Raw genomic sequence first — 24,598 nt, forward strand, 5'->3', positions numbered from 1 at the left:
ACACTATCTTACCGTCCTTCCATTCCTTGGGTACTTTTCCCGTAGCAAAACTTTCATTGAAAAGCCAGGTCAAAGAGTTGTCAGTTCTTTAGCCCATTTCTCTGAAAACCTATGGCAAAATTCCATCCAGTCCCATAACTTTATTGACATCCAGAGTACTCAGTATTTGAAATACAATCTCCTCTTGCACCATTCCTTGGGTACTTTTCCCGTAGCAAAACTTTCATTGAAAAGCCAGGTCAAAGAGTTGTCAGTTCTTTAGCCCATTTCTCTGAAAACCTATGGCAAAATTCCATCCAGTCCCATAACTTTATTGACATCCAGAGTACTCAGTATTTGAAATACAATCTCCTCTTGCACCTCTAAACCTTGAACTTGCCCCATCCCTCTAGTATTAAAACCTACTTCTCCAGAATGAAACACTCCAATAAAGTGTTCATTGAACAACTTCACTGTGTCCTCTGCTTCAGTCACTCTATTCCCATTTTTATCCCACAATGTATTCTTCCATATTCATTTCTCCTCCTACTGGCCACATAGCTAAAAAATTCCCTAGGATTTCCTTTGGATCTTAGTGCCAATCTCTTCTCATATTCCAGTTTTGCTTCTTCACCATACTGGTCACTCTCCTGGCCTGAGTCTTATATTCTTCATGTATCTGCCCTTCACTCCCTCTCTTTATACCTCTTCCATAATCTCTTTTTTCAACTGCAGATCCTGTTTGATATTGTTTGTCATCCAGTTTACACCAAATTGTGTCCTCTTCTTCACTTGTGGAATACCTCTTACTATTGCTGCTACAAATATTCCTTCACAATTTCCCAAGCACTGATGATATCCTGGCCTTCCAATTCCTCCCTCCATGAAACTTCTCCAAGTTGATATCTACAGTAAGACTATTATAATCACCTGCCTTATAATTCCAGATACGTTCCCATCTCTCTTTGATACTCTTGCATGTCTATTCATCTTCCAAGTCAAAATCACATGGTCACTTTCTCCAACTGGTGTGAGAGATGTCATCTCTGTTATTATGAACTCCTCTGATGCTGTGACCAAATCCAAAACTCTTGAACTTCTTGTTCCCTCTATTACATGTTGCCTAAGACATTTGTCCCTCAAGAATTCTAGAAATTCCATCCCCTTATTACTACATGCATTTTTCTCTTCCCAGCTTATACTGCTGTAGTTAAAATCTCCCATAACAATCATTCTTCTTGCACTTGCCAAGCTCAACTGCCTAAACATCTCCTGTTCCCCACCCTCTGTGCTCCCTGGTTTGTAGCAACACCCCACTAAATATCCTATCTTGCCCACTTCTACCTCACACCACATGCTTTCAAAACCATTAGTGCCATTGCCTTCCAAAGCCTCCACTCTTAGAGGACATAAGTCATCACTTATCATAAGCAGTATTCCACCATCACGTTTCCTTTTCTATCCTGCTGAAAAATACTTTACCCTGCCACTTGAATTCCTGTTATTATATCATCCTCCATCAACCATGTCTCAGAGATCTCAATAATCTTTGGCTAGGCTGATGCTATCGGCACCATCAATTTATTTCATTTATTTTGGATACTCCTGGCATTAGTATAGAGCATAAAAACCATTGTCCCCTCTCGACCCCATTGGACTCAGTGTTACCTGATGTCCTCCCCCTTCTCCCAAGCACCCATTCCCACAAGAGGCCACCCCTGTTACCATTCACCCTGGTAATTCTAGTTTCCCTGCATTGACACACTGACTCGTTCAGAAAACAACAATCTCTCCAGATGCCTTTGTCCTTCCTCATTCAAATGCAAGGTCTCTCTCACATACATTTCCCTTCTGTCCTCAAACACCCTCCAAGCATCCACATATCCCAATCCTTTCTGCTGACACATTCTGGCTATTATGCTATTCAGTAATATTCAATATTACTGCTCTTCTGCTCAGCTTGTCACTATCATACCCGTGCAATACACACACACACACACACACACACACAGTCTTTCTTCTCTGCCTTTTCTTTTGCACAACCTCAAGCAAGAGTCTCAGATCTCTTGCTGCCCAATTTACATTACCTCTCAGGTCATTCCTACCCACCATCACAATCATTTCATCCATCCTTTCATCCTTCTTAATTACCATAGCAACATTTTCTATCGTGCCTCCAGGCAAACACACTTCTAGCATCTTATCTTGCACCTAGAAATCATCGGGTCTCCATACATCACACACTTACCACTCTGTTCCTTGATTGCTCAGCTGCACCCCTCACTCTCTCTCCTCTGATCCTTTCTCTCTGTGTTTCAATTACTTACCTACTATCCTGATATCACCATCCCTGGTTTCAGCACTCCCTCGCATTCTTCTCATTTCCTCTCTCTCTCTGACTGTTTCCATTTTCTTCTCCTCTATCATTCCCATACCTCTCTCTCATTTCCTCTCTTCTACTGTTTCTATACTCTTCTATCATTCCTGAACCTCTCTCTCTCTCATTCCCTCTCTCCTACTGTATCTATTCTCTCCTCTTCTATCATTCCCGAAACTCTCTCTCACTCCTACCCTGATTTGCCTTGCATTCATCTCTTCCATTCTCCTAATATGATCTTTCATACTTCTCATCTCATTCACAAGACATTCCACCTCCTCTTTCAGCTCATCTATCTCTCTCTGAAAGTTAGACTCTTACACACCATTCATTCTCCCAATCAAGACCATCTCCAAAAACTTCATAGTCATTCAAGCTTTCCACACTCCCGAATCTTATTTTCTCCTTCATATTTTGCTCATCATTCTCTCCTATTACACTACTCGTCTCCTGACATTTATTTCCCGTCCCTGACGAAACTAGGTCAGTTATTGAAATATCTAATTCATTGAATTCCTCCTAATTGTCTACATTTTGCGCATATACACACTTCCCCTTCTCTCACCCGCCACATATCCAACTCCCGGGATGCATACATGCCACAAAGTCCTTTATTATGTTATGTATAATAGAGTTCTTAAATGGCACAGTACTTGGTGACACCACATTTGTGATTGCAGCTGCAGCCGCCATCATTCCTTCCTGCTGAGGAACTGCTAAACTAAACACTAAATATATATAAATGCTATATGAACACTGTATTATATATATACTTTATATATATATATATATATATATATATAAAATAAGTTTAATGACTATTACCGAGAGAAAAGATGGCAAGATATATTTAACAAGATACTACTAGTTTACTAGTTTCGTTACAAGAACATCATCAGGTATCATACTCAAAGAAATATATAAAAAATTACAGAGACTTAAAATTGTATTAACAGAACAAGTGAAAAACAGTAGCATGTTTGAAAAAATGCAAGTATGAGTTCCATACAAATGAATACTACGTGCTGTCGTGAGTGCGCCAGTACTGAACAGAAGCAACGTGTGCGTCCGAGAGATTGTAACTCAGGCTGTTGTTGATATGAGAGGAATCTAGAGAAATTTCTCTTGATTCAACAATCTTTCTTTCGAGTTCATCATAGCACACATGGATATTAGTAGTTTGAGTCCAGTTTACAATGTGCTGGCGGCCTTCGTCTGAGTTAGCAGAAAAGAGAACGTGGCTAGAGAGAGCGCTAGCTCTAGTCCTGTTATAGGAGATATCTCTACGGTGTTCATCCAAACGTAGAAGGATGGATTTGGCAGTCTGTCCATAATAAGGCTTTCTGCAATCACACAAAATCTTGTAGACTCCTGGAAACTGAGTAGGAAGATGTTTCTGTTTATGTTTGCAAAGTAATGAATGAAGTTTTAGAAGCGTAGTGTAGCACGTTTTGAAGTTAAATTTCTTGAGAATCTTTGCCAGTTTTGGTGAAAGAGAGCTGATGTAAGGCAAGGAGATGAAGGCTCTTGGGGGAGAGGGATCTTCAGCAGTAGTTGAGTGCCTGGGGGAAAGAAATTTGTCAATCTTCTTTGGAGAGAAGCCATTGTTAATAAACGTTTTTTTAAGAAAACTGAGTTCATTTATAATTTCTGTTTCTTCGGTAAGTAATGATTTGGCTCGGTGGGTTAAAGTGGAAATAATACCATATTTTTGTGGAGGATAATGATGGGAGGAAGCATGAAGGTATCTGTCAGTATGAGTAGGCTTTCTAAAAATTGAGATTTTAATGTTCTCAGCACATCTGGTAAGTTTGAGGTCTAAAAAGGGAAGACAGTCATCCGATTCCAGTTCGAGGGTGAAAGAGATTTTTTCGTGGCACTTGTTTAGGTGGTCTAAAAATAAATAGAGGTTATTGACGCCATCTTCCCAGATGAGGAAAATATCATCAATATATCGGTACCAGACTTTTGGTTTAAAGTGAAAGGAGTTAATAGCTTTTCCTTCAAATTCGTTGAGAAATATATCTGCAAGAATTGGAGAGAGTGGGCTGCCCATAGCCAGACCTGCGTTTTGTAAGTAGATCTTGTTATCATATTTGAAGTATCCTGACTTTATGCAATGGGAGAGAAGAGCAAAGAGTTTTTTTGATAATTTATTCTTGAGAAGATCGAGGACTTCTTGAGCAGGAACATTTGTAAAGAGAGAAACAATATCAAAACTTGCCATTAAATCTGTTTTTTTAAGTTTGATGTCCTTGATTTTAGAAACAAAATCTGCAGAGTTTTTAATATGTGAAGAAGAAATTCCAGAAAGATTTCTTAGAAAACTCGCTAGAAATTTGGAGAGATTATAAGTGGGAGAGTGTATGCCCTCAACTATAGGTCTGAGTGGGCAGTTATTTTTGTGAATCTTGGCGAGACCATACAGTCGAGGTATCAAGGGATGAAGTGACCGAAGAGAAAGCCGAATGTTTTTTTGTAACTCTAAGGTGGTTTTTAATAAATTATTAGTTCTATTATGTAGTTCCATCGTAGGGTCATTAGCAATTTCTGAGTAGGTATCACTATTTAAAAGTTCCAAGATTTTATTATGGTAATCAGACTTGTTTAAGATGACAGTTGCATTCCCTTTGTCTGCGGGAATGATAACTATGTTACTATTATCTTTTAAGGACTTGATAGCTTTCCTTTCAGAGTAAGAAATGTTGTCAGGTGGAGGTCTAGCTTTATTAATACAGAAAATTGCTTCCATATGGAGGAGGTTGGCGTCTTTCTTTGGTAATAAAGAAGCTGCCTTTTCTATCTTTGTTAAGAGATGTTCTCTAGGGATGGATGTAGGAGCAGTGACAAAGTTGAGACCTTTAGCAAGTATGCTTTCTTCTGCCAAAGATAATTGATGGGAAGACTTATTGATGACAACTTTTTTTAGATAGGTAGAGTCAAAATGAGAAGTTTTGTTATCTTGATTATATTTAAGAGAATCATATTTTCTAATGAGTTTTATTTTGTTTAAATTCTGTATTTTAGAAGCCTTAAGAGTGCTAATTTCTTTTAAATGGTTCCAAGATGAACTGTCTAGAGAATGAGAAAAACGTGTTTCGTGAGAGGTCTTCTTGGAAAAATAAGCAGCAAGACAACGTTTGGTATCACAAATGCGTTCCGATAAAAGACCTATAAATAGGAAGGCAAAACTAGATCTTTTAGAAAATTAGAAAAAAGCTCTCTTTCACCAAAACTGGCAAAGATTCTCAAGAAATTTAACTTCAAAACGTGCTACACTACGCTTCCAAAACTTCGTTCATTACTTTGCAAACATAAACAGAAACATCTTCCTACTCAGTTTCCAGGAGTCTACAAGATTTTGTGTGATTGCGGAAAGCCTTATTATGGACAGACTGCCAAATCCATCCTTCTACGTTTGGATGAACACCGTAGAGATATCTCCTATAACAGGACTAGAGCTAGCGCTCTCTCTAGCCACGTTCTCTTTTCTGCTAACTCAGACGAAGGCCGCCAGCACATTGTAAACTGGACTCAAACTACTAATATCCATGTGTGCTACGATGAACTCGAAAGAAAGATTGTTGAATCAAGAGAAATTTCTCTAGATTCCTCTCATATCAACAACAGCCTGAGTTACAATCTCTCGGACGCACACGTTGCTTCTGTTCAGTACTGGCGCACTCGCGACAGCGCGTAGTATTCGTTTGTATGGAACTCATACTTGCATTTTTTCAAACATGCTACTGTTTTTCACTTGTTCTGTTAATACAATTTTAAGTCTCTGTAATTTTTTATATATTTCTTTGAGTATGATACCTGATGATGTTCTTGTAACGAAACTAGTAAACTAGTAGTATCTTGTTAAATATATCTTGCCATCTTTTCTCTCGGTAATAGTCATTAAACTTATTTTATAATATTCCTACCGAGTAAAAATGAATTCTCCTAATATATATATATATATATATATATATATAAATGCTAAATAAATATATATATATAAATATAGATGTTATATTCAACTATACTAAATAGCGAACACTTATCTTCTCTTCCACCACAAATGCTGCCGACTGTGACCTTGCCTTCTCGGTAACCCCCAAAATAACACAATATATAACAACAAAATTCCAAAAGTAGAACCACTAAAGAACCCTTGTGTTACTGAGAACAAAATGCACAATTCACAAAAGAATTCACACTCTACACCAGTTAAAAACACTTTTTGTTTACCACAGCTCAAATCCACCGCCGCATGCTTCAGCGACCCTAGCACCACCCAATTTCGTCAATTTTTCATCATCAGCAAACAACTGAAGATCCTAGAAGGACCTCCCAGATGAGTCTTTGACTCCATGAGGTCTTGGGGTGATAATAATAATAATCCCCACTTAGTCTACATAATATATCATTTACAAACAAGTGAAACAGTAAGGGCCCATGAACATAACCCTGGATCATGCCACTGGTTACCCTCCCTTTTTTGAGACAGATACTGCTCCATCATACACAACTTGCTGGTATTGTTCAGAGAGCCAATCACCAATCTATCTAACCAATATATTATCTATTCCCATCCTCTGCAGCTTGTATACCAACTTATCATGTGGTAATCTAATCTATCAAATTCTTTTGCAAAGTCCAAAGATATCAATGTACATAATTCTCCCTTATCTAACACACCCGTTACCTTATCATAAAATGAAGGGAAATTGCTAACACAGGATCGATCCATTATAAATCTATGCTGACCATCATAACAAATACAATATCCATCAACTCAATCTTGTATTCTATTCCCAACCAATCTTCCCAATACCTTGATTACAACTGCAATTTTACATTAGTGAACAAATTGATCTTCACTCACATTTTAAAGAAAAATTTTAATTTTGCAAGAAAATAAGTACAAAAATTAAACTCTAACTTTACCTAATAATTTATATGTGCTCCTGTATTTCCAATGTTCATTAATTCACTTAGGAATGGACTCTACCAATATAGAACATTTTTCTTATTTCTGCTTCTCAAAACCATACTTTTATAATGGATTATATTAATTAATTAAGTTAAGGGATGGAAAAACTGCATATCTTGGTCACCTACTTCGTAATGAAAAATATAAGATACTTCAATTGATTATAAAAGGGAAGATAAATGGAAGAAGAGGACAAGGAAGACGAAGAAAATCTTGGCTGGCAGATATCAGACAGTAGACTGGTATGAACTCTGGGAGACTGCTCAGAATAGCTGAGAATCTCTCAAAATTTGCCAAGGTGGTCGCCGACCTCCAATAGGGGATGGCACTCAAAGAAGAAGAAGGGATATTACATCCCATATTGTTTCATAGCCCAATAAGAAACTCAAAGAGTTTCATGCCATATATAGAAACTATATAAAGTTCGGCAAGTCCAAGCGTAAGCAAATACCTGGATAGTGCAACACTGAGGCAACTCATAGCAAGGGTGGAGCAAGCTCTGATCACTGTTCTTGGTATTTACTCATAATGTGAAACCCAGCTCCTAGGAGCTGTATTACTGTTCTACATTATGAGAGAAGGTCACTACCCTTAAAGCCACCACCACCGATCACTGTTCTTGGTATTTACTCATAATGTGAAACCCAGCTCCTAGGAGCTGTATTACTGTTCTACATTATGAGAGAAGGTCACTACCCTTAAAGCCACCACCACCGATCACTGTTCTTGGTATTTACTCATAATGTGAAGCTCAGCTCCTAGGAGCTGGGTTTCACATTATGAGTAAATACCAAGAACAGTGACCGGAGCTTGCTCCACCCTTGCCATGAGTTGCCTCAGTGTTGCACTACCAAATGGGTTATGTGTTGCACTATCCAGGTATTTGCTTACGCTTGGACTCGCTGAACTTTTTATAGTTTCTATATTCGGCATGAAACTCTTTGAGTTTCTTATTCGGCTATGAAACAATATGGGATGTAATATCCCTTAACTTAAATAATTTCACATCGCCTAATTGAAGCCTTTGGCTCTTCATATAATTAGTAATTTATTGGGACACCTTCTTGGCAATTCTTATAGCAGGGTATGTAAGTTCTGTTTGCTACAAACTTGGTATTAACTAGGTCTACCTACTCACTGATGAGACCTCAATAAAGTTTGAAACCGGTCTGGGTAGTGACCTTCTCTCATAATGTAGAACAGTGATACAGCTCCTAGGAGCTGGGTTTCACATTATGAGTAAATATTTGCACTCACAGCAAATATGGATAACTTCCCACAATGGCATACCAAACCACCCAAACATGTGCCTCACATGCAAAGGTGGTGGCATCAGATCCACCAGAAAAAGTCAAATCCCAACAAATCCAACTAAATCCAGCAAAGATGTTATCATAGCTGCCACTTTGGATGAAATGTTAATCAAATTCAGCAAAGTAAACCCCAGCCAGGACTCTATTAACAAGTTTGAGACATACCCACAATGAGTCTGCTAACTCCTTGGAGGGTGCACTAATAATAACAATGATAATCCTTACTGCACTAAATCAGTGATTAACAGATGTAGAATGCCAAGCTCTCTGCAGGTTGTGTTTTGCAGTTCTTTGACTCTGAATACTGACTTCCTCCTTCTCATTCTCACCAGCCAGTGTCTTCTCCAGATGTTTTAATATCCTCTTCCAGATGTTTCATTTCGCTTTTCATTTTCACTAACTCTTGCCTAAACTTGTCTATTATGGTCCTGACACTTGCTCCCATTTCTAATCACTCTAATCTATCCAGACACTTTTCACACATATCAGTGTCTTCCTTCCTTCCTCTCATTTACACAAACAGTCCACAAATCTCTCACATTTTTTGGTTCATACATGTAGCAATTTTCTCCACGCATCCACCATGAAAAATCCAAGGCAGAGCTAGATCTTCATACCGAAGCCTTATGTGCTGCTGACATGTGTTTCTTTATTGATGCGGTTTTCAGAAGCAGAAGAACTATGAACAAACAAGTAGTAAAACACAATATAAACAACAAAAAATTCCAACAACAACATTACTGAAGGACACTCGTATCCAAACTGAAAAAAAAATGCAGCACAGTTTGCGATAAAAAGCAATCCTATACACTAATTAAAAACCTTTTTTAGCACAGCTCAAATCTACCACTGTGTCCACTAGCAACACTCTCATAGCAATTATTAATTGGTATGAGACCTAATGGATATAACTATAAGGAAAGAATGACTGCTTTCTTCTGTTTCAGACTTAGTAAGCATGTGCAGATATCTACATGAATAAGGAACTAGTTAAGAATAGAGATCAGCAAGTTGTGCTACTGGGACATGCGCACTACAGAAGAGAATATAAAAAAAAAAATTCAAATAACATGACTTATTTTTAATGGTATTAACAACACTAAAACTGTTTTATAAAAAGATGTTTTGTTAACTGCTTATATTTCACTGGATTTCAAATTGGCATCATCAGAGCACAACACAGCATGTATACACAACAGTAAGTAAGTGTAATATAATTGTAACAGACAAAAGATCTCAAGTCCTGTTATAAAAAAAACAAAAATAAAAACACACAAAAAATTACAGCTATGTGGTAGTTGCTCTTAAGGTAACAATCTCTCAAATTTTCCCATACAGGATTAGATGGAAGAAAACTAATTATTATTATTATTATTATTGTTCCGGGAAACTCCAAGGAGTCGACAGACTCATCGAGGGAGGCCCTAACATCATGTCTGGAACAACTATTCAACATTCACATAGTATCTATCATATCTTGCCTTGAACTCATTCACAGTCGTAGCACCCACAACAGACTCTGGAAGCTTATTCCACTCATTCACCACTCTCCAAGTAAAAAACCTAGCTCTAACACCCTTGTCAACCACGCTCTTGCCCAGCTTCCATGCATGGTCCCTAGTCCTCCCACCACCAGTCATATTTTCAAAAATATCTTCTGGATCAATCTTATAAAAACCCTTCAGTAATTTGAATGTCTCAATCATATCACCCCTCCTTCGCCTATCGTCCAATTTCTGCAACCCACAAATCCTCAACCTATTCTCATAAGGTTCATTCCACAGTCCTGCTATCATCTTGGTCACTCATCTCTGGACCCTCTCCACTTCATTCCCCATCACGAAGAAACCCTGGTGCCCATAACTGGGCACCAGGTGGGGTCTTATCAAGGCTCGATACAGAGGAACAACAACTTGTTTGTCTCTGCATGTTAAAGTATTTTTCATAAGCCAAGTGAGCTGTTTTAGTCACTTTTGCAATGTGCCCCCTAAACTTCAACTCCCTATCCACCAGCACTCCCAAATCCCTGGCCTCATCAATCTCCTGGAGTACGGTTCCACCAATGCTATATACTGCTGCTGTTCTTTTCACCCCAAAGTGCATGACCTTACACTTTGCCACATTAAACTGACATCCATTTTTCCTAGCCCAGTCCTCCAAACTATCCAAATCATCCTGTAAAATTTTGACATCCTGTGCACTCACAATTGCTCTACCCAACTTTGCATCATCAGCAAACAAGTGAACACTTCCTCTCAAATCCTTTCCAATATCATTGATTTGATGAACAAATTGAAAAGCAGTGGTCCAAGAACAGAGCCCTGCGGCACTCCACTAGTCACAAGACGTCTTTTTGACTCCACTCCTGAATAAACCACTCTCTGGTATCTCTCCTTCAACCACCCTCCTATCCATCTTACCAACCCTATATCTATCCCCATCTGCTCCAGTTTACTGATTAGGGTTCCATGTGGTATCCTGTCAAAGGCCTTGGCAAGGTCCAGTAGTATCACTGTAAACCCATTACCCCTATCCAGTTCAGCTGTCACTGTGTTATAAAACGTGCGCAAGTTACTGAGGCATGATCTACCCTTCACAAAACCATGTTGTCCCCCATACAATATCCCATTTTCATCTATCCAATTCTGTATTCTTTTCTTGACTAATTTCTCTAAGACCTTGACAATGATTCCTGATATGCTAATCGGTCGGTAATTTACAACAGCAGTCTTGGAACCTCCTTTATGCAGTGGAACTATTTTCCCCTCCTTCCACCTGCTCGGGACTAACCCAGACCCGAGACTCAAATTAAACAAAATGGTCAAGGGTACTGACAATTCTTTAGCTTCTTCTCGTACTACATGAGCTGGTATACCATCCAATCCCACAGATGTATTGACATTGAGGTTATGCAATAGACTACTCACCTCCACTTCATTCACCACAATTCCCATATAATCTACTGGTTTATTCGTTTCTGCAATGTCACCACCTGGATGATATATTCTTGCAAAGTGCTCACTCAGTAACTCAGCTATCTCAACTGATTCAGTTACCTCCCTACCATCGGCATTCTTTAAAATCATTCTGCCATGTACATTTTTCCTTTTACTTGCTACATATCTAAAAAACTGTTTAGGATTCTCTTTAGCCTGCATGGCCAATGTTCTTTCGTAATCCTTTTTTGCTTTTCTTACCACACTCGTCACCCTTCTGGCCTGCGCTTTATACCATTCATGTGCTAATATGCTATTTAGAAGACTTCTAAATAGCATATTATAAAAAAAAAAAATTACAGCTATGAAGAATTCTCCTAACCTGAACAAATATGGTTGCATTAATTTGCCAAAAATTTGGGAGACTGTTATTGTTAAGAGAAACTCCCACATAGCTGTAATTTTTTTTTTTTTACAATATCAGAGGGCACGAGAATAGGACTTTAGATCTTTTGTCTGTTACAGTTGTATTGTTTCTCTTACTCACTGTTGCATATACATGCTGTGTTGTGCTCTGATGATGCTAATTCAGTGAAATATAAGCAGTTAATAAAACATCTTTTTTATAAAATAGTTAGTTTGGCATTGTTAATACCATTAAAAATAAGTCATGAATAACTGTCAACACCTAAGCTTATCTATTAAATTCAAAATCATTCAGATATTGAATGATTTCAGTCTAGTTAGGGTAGAAAGCTATGAATGCAATACTGGTAACAGTTTTTGATGTGGCAGTGAGTTTGAAGCCATCTGATCAAATAAATGGTGGGTGCTGTTATAGACCTAGTGGATCATTTGCTAGTGACAATGACATGCATTTCCAAATAAACATGATGGATGGATAACAAGTAATCATCGTCATGAGTCACTTTAATTATCCAAACATTCATTGAGTAGTTTCAATTTCCTCAAGAAGCATATAAAAAAGAAACTCTAGATCAAAGAGTTTTAGATCTCATTATAATGTCTGAGGGGGGGGTTCAATTAAAGACTTTACTGTTCTTATTCCAGTTGGTGATAATCAATACAGTGATACCTCAGCTAATGAAGATAATTTGTTCCGGAATCAAATTCGTTAGCCGAAATGTGATTTCCTGCAGGATTCTATAGAAAATCGTTTATTTCATTCTGTATGCTGCCTACTATTTAAAGATAAGTTTTATAAAATAGTAAAAAGCACACTATAAAAGGGCAAAAACTCAGCAAAGGCTGAGATGAACGGCTACCCATTAGATGAAGCAGAATGGAAAGTAGAATGAAAAACTGATGATCTTTACACTATTATATACACTTTATTAAACTGAAAATATGTACACAACGTTTTTACTATTCTTCCAAATTTTCAAAGTTTATTCAAGGTAAGTCTCCTCTTCTTTAGTAGCTTCAGTAGCATTCATGTTTGCTGCTTTATGTTAGCGCACGCATCCATAAAACATTCGTTAGCTGAATCCATATTCATTAGCCGAGTCCAAAAAACAGTAAAAAATCTTCGTTACCCAAAAAATTTGTTAGCAGAGTCACTCGTTAGCCGAGGTATCACTGTACTGACTTGGGAAATGTCCAAGCTAACAAATATGGTTATACACTGTATATATTCCATTCACAAGAGGCTCCATGCTGAACTATAAAGCAGGAAATTATGACTAACTGAGGAGTTTGCTAGGTTCTATCCCATGGTATCAGTTGCTAGATGGGAATGATATCGGCAATGCATGGGAAGCATTTAAAAAATACTTAAATGATACAATATTGGAATGTTTCCCTAGAGTTTGAAGAATAAATAGATTAAGAGTGAAATGAATGTTAATTCTTATTAAGCAAGATATTCTTTTGAAAAAAATTATGCGGAAGACTGTCTGCATAAGGATGATATCAGTTATGAAAATTAAATGGAGGCCAGAAGAGTTACAAATATTGTATGGAATGCTGAGTATGAAAAGAAACTGGCTCTGCAAATTAAAGACAACCCAAAAAGAATTCTATCATTATTATTATTATTCCTGACCCCTCCAAGGAGTCCGAAGACTCATCGTGGGAGGACACTTATAACTGTCTCAACCACTACACCAAGCCTCTACTATGAATCATCTCCATCAACGCCATCTACTGCCAACCTCCTCCACCACCAGTATGCTATGTCTAAATTGCCTGTGTTCTGAAGGGCTGATTTAGAAGAATAGCCTGAATGCAGATGGTATTCTGTTGACAGATGAAGAAGAGATCGTTCAACTAATGACTACTCATTTTACTACAAGCTATCAAAAATACTTTGATTATCTTTTAACTTGCTACCTGCTCACTGGATGAAGAAACTCATAGGAGGAAGTACTAGAGCTGTTGCACAAACTAAATAAGTTTGTGCAACAGTTTATCTCCAATATGGGCTGATGAGATATCGGCACAGATGCTAAGAGTCTTCCGCAGAACAGGCTGTTTCTTTGATCAGGCTGTATAACATGAGTCTCAGAACAAATAAGATTCCAGCAGTGGAAAGAATGCATGATAATCCCATTGTACAAGGGTGGTGCAAAGACTGATATGTCTAACTATTAATCTATCAGTATCTCTGGATACATACACTGTGTAGGCTGTCTGCTCTGGGGATGACCACTGTTAGGTGGTGTATAAGTAATATCTGTAGACATTTTATAACTCATATTTTTTTCATAGCCCTTTCATGATAATTTGTGTAAGTTTCAATTAACAGAGAGGGAAGATAATATGAAAGAGAGAGAGAAGGAAAATAATGTGTGTGTTGCCCAGGTATGATAATGATGAGCTGAGTAGAAGAGCATCAATAATAAATAGCATAATAGCCAGAATATGTCAGAAGAGAGGCTTGGAGGGCATTTAAGGAAAGAAAGGAGCTGTATGCAAGAGACCACTTGCATTTGAATGAGGAAGGATTTAGGCATCTGGAGAGATTGCTGTTCTCTGAACGAGTCAGTGGGTAAATGCAGAGAAACTAGAACTACCAGGGTGAATGGTAGCAGGGGTGGCCTCTTGAAGGGGGAATATATCAGGTAACACTCAGTTCAGTGGATTCTGGAGGGGATAATGATAGGCATAGAAACAGTGACTCAGTGATTGGAATCAGAGAGTTTCCTGCCGAATATAGTAAACTATAAAAGTATCGGCGATTACTAGTGTGAGCTAATACAAGTAGTCCTAGTACGTAGTACAATCTCGGGCAACTCGTTGCAAAGGTGGGTAAAGTCCTGATCACTATTCTTAGTATTTTCCATAATGTAAAAACACATTTCCTAGGAAATGTATGCTGTTATTACATTATGGTGGGAGGTCACTACCCAGACCGGTTTCAGCCTTTTTTGAGGCTTCATCAGTGAGTAGCTAGACCAAATAGATACCAAAGAGTATATAACAAAAAGAACTTATATACTCTGCTATACGAGTTGTCAAACAGGTGCAACCATTAAGTTACTTAAATATAAAGAGCCAATAGGCTTCATTTTGGCGATATAAACATTATTAAAATTAAGGGGATATTAATCCCACATTGAGTTTCTTATTCGGTTTTCAAACAATGTGGGATTAATATTCCCTTAATTTTAATAATGTTTATATTGCTGAAATGAAGCCTATTGGCTCTTTATATTTAAGTATAGAAACAGTGACATTTTATGCTTTATACTAATACCAGGAGTATCCACAATAAAGGAGATGAATTGTTGGCACTTATACCATCAGCCTGTCCAAAGATTATTGGGATCTCTGAAACGTAGTTGATGGAAGATGATATAATAACAGAAAAAGAAGTAACATGGTACAGCATTTTTCGAGGATAGGAAGGGAAAATGAGGTGGTGGAGTACTGCTTATGATAAGTGATGACTTATGTCCTCTTGGAGTGGAGGCTTATGAGGGCAGTGACACTAATAGTTTTGAAAGCATATATGGTGAGGTAGAGGTGGGAATGACATTTACAGGGGAGTCGCTATAAGCCAAGGAGCACAGAAGGTGAGGAGTGGGAGATGTTTAGGCAGTTGAGATTGGCAAGTGCAAGAAGAATGATTGTTATGGGAGATTTTAACTATGGCAGTGTAACTTGGGAAGAGGAAAATGCATGAAGTAATAAGGGAATGGAATTTCTAGAATTCTTGAGGGACAAATGTCTTAGGCAACATGTAATAGAGGGAACAAGAGGTTCAAGAGTTTTGGATTTGGTCATAGCATCAGTAAAGCTGATTATAACTGAGATGGCATCTCTTCCCCCAGTTGGAGATAGTGACCATGCGGTTTTGACTTGGAAGATAAATAGACATGCAGGAGTATCAAAGAGAAGGGAATGTATATGGAATTATAAGGTGGGTGATTATAATAGTCTTAGACATCAACTTGGGGCAGTTTCATTGAGGGAGGAATTGGAAGAGTGATATCATTAATGCTTTGGAAATTGTGAAGGAATATTTGTTAGCAGTAATAGTAAGCTGTATTCCACAAGTGAAGAAGAAGACACGATTTGATGTAAAGTATATGAGAAAAAATATCAAACAGGAACTGCAGGTGAAAAAGAGGTTATGAAAAAGATATAAGGAGAGGGAGTGAAGGGCAGATACATGAAGAATATAAGACTCAGGCCAGGAGAGTGACGTATGGTAAGGAAGGCAAAACTGGAATATGAAAAGAGATTGGCCCTAAGATCTAAAGAAAATCCTAGGTAATTTTTTAGCTATGTGGCCAGTAATGACATTGTGGGATAAAAATGGGAATAGAGTGACTGATGCAGAGGACATAGTGAATTTCTTCAATGAACACTTTATTGGAGTGTTTCATTCTGGAGAAGTAGGTTTGAGAAGTAGGTTTTAATACTAGAGGAATGGGGCAAGTTCAAGGTTTAGAGGTGCAAGAGGAGATTGTATTTCAAATACTGAGTACTCTGGATGTCAATAAAGTTATGGGACTGGATGGAATTTTGCCACAGGTTTTCAGAGAATGTGCTAAAGAACTGACAACTCTTTGACCTGGCTTTTCAATGAAAGTTTTGCTATGGGAAAAGTACCCAAGGAATGGATGGAAGGTAGGATAGTGCCATTGCATAAGGTAGCAGACTGGAAGTGTCAAATTATAGACTAGTTTGTGTGTCATCAGCAGTTGTTAAGATCTTGGGGAAATTAGTGAGAGACCATATACTGCATTGGGCAGATGGGTGTAATGTTAACTGTGAGAGTAAACATGGATTTGTTAAGGGGAACCCTTGCTTTAGTAATATGACTGCCTTTTATAATAACATGACAAGAGTGGTTGATGAGGAAAGGCATATTCTGCCATTTTTTTGGATTTTGCAAAGGCATTTGATATGGTGCCACATGATCAGCTGATATTTCAGTTGCAGCACATGGGTTTAGATGCCAGTTTAGTCAACTAGATTCAGGATTGGCTATCTGATAGGTATCAGAGAGTCGTGTATGGTGGTACAATATCAAGGAGGCAGAAAGTTACATGTGTGATCCCACAGGAATTAGTAGTGGAACCTGTATTGTTTAACCTTTATGTCAATGGATTGCAGGGGGGGGGGATATTCAGTTGTTTGCAGATGAGGCAGCCCTGCAAGAGGATTTGAATAAACTGGGAAGATGGTCAGATGAATGGGAGTATCAGTTTAATGCAGCAAAATGTCTTCAAGTTTGGGATACATCGATGTGAGGTTGTATACTGGAGGAAGTAGGGGGGGAGAAGAGATCTGTGTGTGCTGATTGATAGAAACCTGAAATTCAGGGAACATATTGCAAAGGTGGTGAAGGTAACTCAGAGGATTGCTGCAGTACTGAGATGGACACTGACCTGCAGAGATGAGTTGTCATTCCATTGCATAAAGTCCTGATCAGACCTCACGCGGACTATTGTTCTCAAATTTGGCCCCCAGGATTTTAAGGGAGATAAATTAACTGTGGAAAGGGTACAGAGGTGGATAACAAAGATGGTGTCAGGAGTGTACAATGTTAGTTATGAGGATTGGCTAAGTTAATGTGTACCGTAGAGTTTGGCAGATTTGAGGAGGGTTGGGTTGACACTGGGAAGTTCTTTCACTTGGTGGAGCAAGTACAAGGGGCCATCCCTGGAAGTTATGAAAGGAAGCTGTGAGGAGTAGTTTCTTTGCATGGAGAATGGTTGAACCATGGAATGCATTGCGTGAAAGAGTGGTGAGATCATGAATGGTCAGTAAATTCAACTAGTGGTATGATAGATTTTGTGTTTTCTAGAAAAGACTTCCCACGATGAGTCTTTTGACTATGGGGGGGGGGGCTGAATAATAATAACAATAATAATAATAAATAAGTCAGGGAATGCCTTTATATACAGGCAGTCCCAGACTTATGTTAATTCAAACTTACATCATTGAGGGAGGGCACCTACTCTACAACTCTCTCTTTCCACCACTCAGCCCATCCATCATTATCTACACCAACTGCATCTACCGCCTGCCTTCACCACCAGTATTTTCACAGACAATCACAAACATCCATGCCCTTGTCTGGATTCAAACCTGCAGCCTTTTGGATTGAGAGCTGATATGCTAACCAGGCTGGCAAGAAGTAGTAAGAGTGATATATATATATATATATATATATATGGCACATGAAAGATTCTCCTGACAATATTTGGCTGTCTTCCTTGGAAGTTATATAATAATAAAATAATGGCAATAGTGCATTTAGTATACATATGTTAAATGGAAAATGTAACATGTACTTATCTGAAATGACTATTTCATACTATTTTTTTATCAGTTTTTGTTTCATTACTACTAATTTACTTTAGATCAGCATTCTTAGTTATACTGAAGATGCAAGACTGCAGCAAAATTCACTAGATATGATATTATCACAGTGGTATTCTCCTTCTGGTAGTTTCATTCAGATTGAATCAACAAATTTTGAACTCAAGTGTGACCAGTTAAACAAAGTAAAAGTGAAGTACACAACAAGTGATCTGAACAAATCACAAATTTTCTTTTTTCAGGTAAGAATTATCTTATAGTACACTTAGTTCCAGAAATAATAATTATTCTGATTAAAATTATTAGCAGAATTCTGCAGTAACCATTTTTATTCTTTCCAGAAACATATTTTCTGCTAAAGATGCTATCAGATATTTATGCTCATTCAATGCCAAATAAGAATAAATTTAAGCTACTAAAGGAATAAAAATTGTACCTTATTTTTGTCTCAAGTATAAACAAATTTTTATACTAAAATAAAGAGCCAAAAGGCTTCACTTTGGTGATGCGATAATACATAAGCAAAGTGGATATTAGATCCAGCATTGTTCCAAAGCTGAATGTAGAAACTATGAAAGTTTCATAAGGTAAGTTGACCAGAGAGCTTATGGGAATACATTCCTGGCATTCACAAGTTGCCTTAATGTGGACTACTGATGATAATGAAAACTTGAGGAAGATTGTGACATGACATGGCATGCGGTGAAGAATAGGATTTTACTAGTGTCAGCAAACAAAGGTCCATAGCATCAGCATAAATTAAATAACTAAATTATTAGTGCCATTATGTAACTTTGGACATAAACTGAAAATCTGTTACTAACTTCAAAGTATATAAGATTAAAAAAAATTTGAAAAATGCATGCTATTTAAAAAAAAAGTATAAAAATTTCATGCGCAAAGTGGATATTAGATCCAGCATTATTTCAAAGCCAAATGTAGAAACTATGAAAGGTTTGTAAGGTAAGTTGACCAGAGAGCTTATGAGAATACACTCCCTGGCATTCACTCCCTTAGTGTGAACTACTCAAAAGACATAGGTGCAACCCAAGCATCTATATATTCACCTTTTATTAGTCCATTTTGATAAGATTTCACTGGACTGACAGCTGTTTCGAACTGGTTAGTTCTCTTCGGAGACCAGGCAAAAACCTTAGGAGAGCCAAAACTCTCATTCAGTACTCAGGAACTCAAAATGTATTTTTTGTAGGTAAATTCTCATTCAGAGCATAAAAGTAATTACAAAATAAATTAAGGATACCAAGAAATTATATACTTGGGTTAATCCTTTATCCAAGTGTAAGCAAACAAAGTTTGTGCCTGAAGTGTTATCAGGACTGGGGCAACTCGTATAAGGAAGCTAAGACTTGACATCACTTGCCTTAGAACCCCATAACGCAAAGCACGTCTCCTTGCAGACACGTATAATGCTATGCATTATGGGAAGGGTCATTACCTCGAACATTTAAACCTTTAATGTGGTCTCTTCAGTGCGAACCAGATGCAGAGGTGGCAACACTAAGGTTGAAGTAATGCAGAAGTCATATTTTCATATACGAGTTGCCAAAAGGTGTCACCCCCCTTATTATTAAATTACTCTGGATTAGAGAAAGTTGTTGAAAGTTTTTCCACTTGGTTATACTATAAATTAAAGACACCAAATAATTATATACTTGGTTTAATCCTTTATCCAAGTGTAAGCAAACAAAGGTTGTGCCTGAAGTACTTTCAGGACTGGGCAACTTGTATAAGGAAGCTAAGACTTCACATCACTTGCCTTAGTATCTCATAATGCAAATCACATCTCTTTGTGGACATGTAAAATGCCATGCATTATGGAATACTAAGGCAAGTGATGTGAAGTCTTAGCTTCCTTATACGAGTTGTCCCAGTCTTGAAAACACAGACGCAAACTTTGTTTGCTTACACTTGGATAAAGGATTAAACCAAGTATATAATTTCTTGGTATCTTTAATTTATAGTATAACCAGGTGAAAAAACTTCCAATTATAATTTCTAAAATAAAGAGCCAAAAGGCTTCAATTCTATATATTTGCCTTTTCTTAGTCCATTTAGATAAGGTTTCACTGGCCTGACAACTGTTTAGAACTGGTTGATTCTCTTTAAAGAACAGGCAGAAACCATAAGAGAGTTTGAATCAGCTGTCAGGCCAGTGAGACCTTATCAGAATGGACTAATAAAAAGCAAATACAGGAAAACCCCACTTAATGCGATTAATTAATCCATCAATTAATGCGTGATAAGTGAAATCGCGTTAAGTGAATACAATAACAATAGGAATAATTATAATTCATCTATCAGTTACTGTAAATTTGAAAAAAAATTATAAGCTGTATTAGAGGATGAAATCATCAAAGTTAATAAAAATCAAAGATTTTTATTTAATGTCTAAACCAGGGGTCGCCATACTTCTTTGACCGTCAATCCCTTCAAGAGTTTCTTGACTTTTTATCGACCCCTCTATTTTACTATTATGTAATTATAACAGGACAAGCAAAAAAGATGCTTATGTGAGTTTTTAGATTGTTTATTTTATAGTTACAGTGTTTATTGTATGTATAATATAGTATATATTATTATATTGGCTTAACGTCAAGGGGATACATTTTTGTTTTTGACGTCCTTCTTAACATTACATATTTGATAGGAGGGATAAATAATATATAAAATATAAAATTTAATTTAGATAACAAAATAAAAATAATACAATCTTCCTTACATATATGAAAATATATGTAAGGAACACTTTTATTAACTTAGTATACAATTTACTAACATTGTCAATGTGAAGGGTGTGCTTCGTTGCTGGGCGGGAACCACTGAGATCTGTTTATTGGTAAATACGTTATTTTGGCCTACTTGATTGGCTTCCATAACTATTTTCATGACCTTTCTCCATCTTACAGGTCCTATTCATGTCACTGTTCCCACGATTCACTCTTAATTGCATTGTCATTCAGGATGGAGGTAATCCAAGTTAACCGAATTAAATATTACCCATAGATTGATGTCTTATATTTTTCTGTCGACCCCTGAGCCCAAATCGACCCCTAACAATGTTATATCGACCCCTGGGGTCGATATCAACCACTTTGGTGACCACTAGTCTAAACATTTGATTGAGCTACTTATTTACAAAAAAATTAAGTAAAGATGTTTGAATAGTGCTTGACTTTTTCATCTTGTCATGCAATTTGTGACAGCTGGCGATCACTTTATCAAGATTTCGGTGGACTTCGAAACTTCATTTCATATCAGGATCAGCATCAAACAAAAATTCCTTAGCATGCTCAATGTGATTAAAAACTAGCTCAAGTTCTTTTCAGTTAGTTTCTTAGTCATAACATTCTCTTCTTGTTTGCACTCCTTATCTTCTTCATATGCATGCTTCTTTATATGCCGTTCATGTCTCTTAATGCCTTCCAGCTTTTCCTCTAACATAATTACTTTTATCCTTTTTTTATTATTGCCGCTTTCTTTATCAGTCTTTCTCTTTTCCATATTAGAGGTTGAATATAATAAATCCTTATAGGCATCTAAATTAAAGCAAAATGAAGGAAAAGTGATTAAGCAAGGGAACAGTTTTCATGTGCACTTGCAATGATAGCTTTGAGTTAACTGGTGAGTGTTGCCAGCCACCACCTGCAGCACTGACACTGCCCACTGGCTGCTACATTGACAAGTGCTGCCACTCGCTACAGATTGGTGACAAAAAATTTTGCATAATGTAAAAAAATTATGCTAACTGATTAATCATTCACTTAAAGTGGGAAATATCATTTCCCTCAATCACTCTAATTGATTATTGTGCTTATTGATTTTGCATTAAGCAAGGTTTTATGAAGCCTTTTGTCTCTTTATTTTACTAATACTTTTACCCACTGACTGAGAGTTTGTTTATGAAAAATACATTTTGTTGACATTTTGAGTTCCTTAGCACTGAATTTTGAGTTCCTTAGCAATGAGAGTTTTTGCTCTCTTAAGGTTTCTGGTCTCTGAAGAGAACCAACCAGTTCGAAACAGCTGTCAGGTCAGTGAAACCTCATCAAAATTTACTAATAAAAGGCGAATATATAGATGCTTGGGTTGCACCTATGTCTTTTGAGTAGTTCACACTAAGGCAATGAATGTCAGGGAGTGTATTCCCATAAGCTCTCTAGTCAACTTACCTTACGAACCTTTCATAGTTTCTACATTTGGCTTTGAAATAATGCTGGATCTAATATCCACTTTACGCATGAAATTTTTATACTTTTGTTTAAAATAACATGAGCATTTTTTTGAAATTTTTTTAATCTTATACTGTATACTTTGAAGTTGGTAACAGATTTTAGTTTATGTCCGAAGTTATATAATGGCCCATAATTTTGTTATTTAATTAATGCTGATGCTATGGACCTTTGTTTGCTGACTCTAGTAAAATCCCATTCTCCACCACATGCCATTCATGTCACAACTTTCCTCAAGTTTTCATTATCATCAGTATTGTCTTAAGTGAGAAATAAAAATTATTGTTAGAAATTTTGCTGTAATTGCATGCCTATTCCAGTTTCATCAACAATACCTCTTATTGTTTATTCATGGTATTTATTTTCCATCACATGAATGTATATTCTCGTAATCATCTTAGTAAAGATAATGACACTACACACATCATCAGTTAAAATAAAATCATATCTTGCTTCTCTTGTTCAGTTAGCTTGGTTCTCAGTTGCTTTTCATATTCACATGTCATCACTCAAATGTTTACACTAGCATTTGAGTGATATCTGTGACTGAATGCAGTGGCTATCTTCATCCTCTAAATAAAAGTTTCTTAAAATTTTTGGGCTGCAGCTTTAAGATAATGAACAACACTATTTGCAGAGGAAAGTGATCAGCTGTAGTAGACATTTGACCTATTATTGATAATAATTTAGTATTTTTTCACTTGGTTTGAAAGTAAATTATACTAGGCAATAAATTATATGTTTGTTTTTAAACCTTTACCCACATCTGCGCAAGCAAAAGTTACATGTGAAGTATCTTCATCACTTGGCTACTTGTAATAGAAGCAGTTGACTTGACATCAATGGTCTCAGTATCCATAATGCACAGTATTCTTTCTTTTGGACATGGATTGCTAGTTTATGAATAAAGTATGTGCAAACTTGTTTGCTCATGCTTGGGTAAAGGATTAAAATGGGAATATAATTTGTCTAGTATAATTTACTTTTTAAACCAGAAAAAAAACGAAAAAAAAAACAACTTATCTCTAATCCAGATTATTTTTATAATATGTTCATTCATCATTATGATATTTGTATATGAAAAATATATGTATTGATTTAACTTTCATTATCTCCATCAGTCTAGCTCCCACTGAGACCTCACTAAAGGTCAGAACAAGTCTGGGTAGTGACCCTTCCCATTATGAATACCAATATACACATTTGAAAGGAAGTGTGCTATGCATTATGGGACATTAAGGCAATTGTGTGAAGGATCTCATATAAACATCTTAACCTCTATGTTAATCTTAATAACCTTTTAAACTTATTAAATCCATTAAGAGATGGTCTTCAAATTATTTTTAACCAAAATAAAAATCTTTAATTTACAAAAAAACACAAATACATACAACATCAAATTAACTACTTAACTACATAAGCAACAATACATTCTTCACATCACAATTTCAAACATGAGAAAACTCTAGCTTACATAGCATTCCTTCAGTTTTCATAAGCTAACAGTTATTATTCTATATGATTAAAACTTCTGGAACTTTAGTCTCTTTCCTCCTATAGAACTTTCATTCCTTCTTGAGTTCACACAGGAGAAAGACTAACACATATTGTGTAACTGCTCTATTCACTATTGTGTAACAGGCAACATAACAAACAAATTCTTCCTGCATCCTAAATCTAGAAACACTGAACAAAATCACATCTTGTCTTCATCCAAGACACTTTATTAACTTCATTCAATTTATATATATATTGAAGCAACAGCAAATTCCACTTACTAAATTGCTAAAAGCATCCATATCTTTAGGATGAATTCACTTTCTATATGAAATTATCAGAATACTTCACCAACTAAACTGCTAAAAACAATTCAGAACAACTTTGCCTTCTATATGAAAGCTTCTGAAGAAATATCTAAAACCAAATCAGCAACTTCAATTAACTTTTAAGACTGAGAATCCTAA

At 36.7% G+C, this 24,598-nt stretch overlaps 1 protein-coding gene across 1 annotated transcript in view; it reads left to right on the forward strand.

Annotated features, from left to right (window-relative positions):
• Positions 1-24,598, forward strand: part of LOC150099792 (alpha-2-macroglobulin-P-like) — a 524,250-nt gene that overhangs the window by 179,033 nt on the left and 320,619 nt on the right. The window contains exon 12 of the mRNA XM_090403491.1: positions 18,426-18,626. Coding sequence (XP_090259617.1) covers positions 18,426-18,626 — 201 coding nt within the window. The remainder of the gene's footprint in view (positions 1-18,425; positions 18,627-24,598) is intronic.

Source organism: Typopeltis vanoorti, chromosome 14 (assembly GCF_054136105.1).
Source record: "Typopeltis vanoorti isolate ZY-2024b chromosome 14, IOZ_Tvanoo_1.0, whole genome shotgun sequence".
NCBI classification, from domain to species: domain Eukaryota; kingdom Metazoa; phylum Arthropoda; class Arachnida; order Uropygi; family Thelyphonidae; genus Typopeltis; species Typopeltis vanoorti.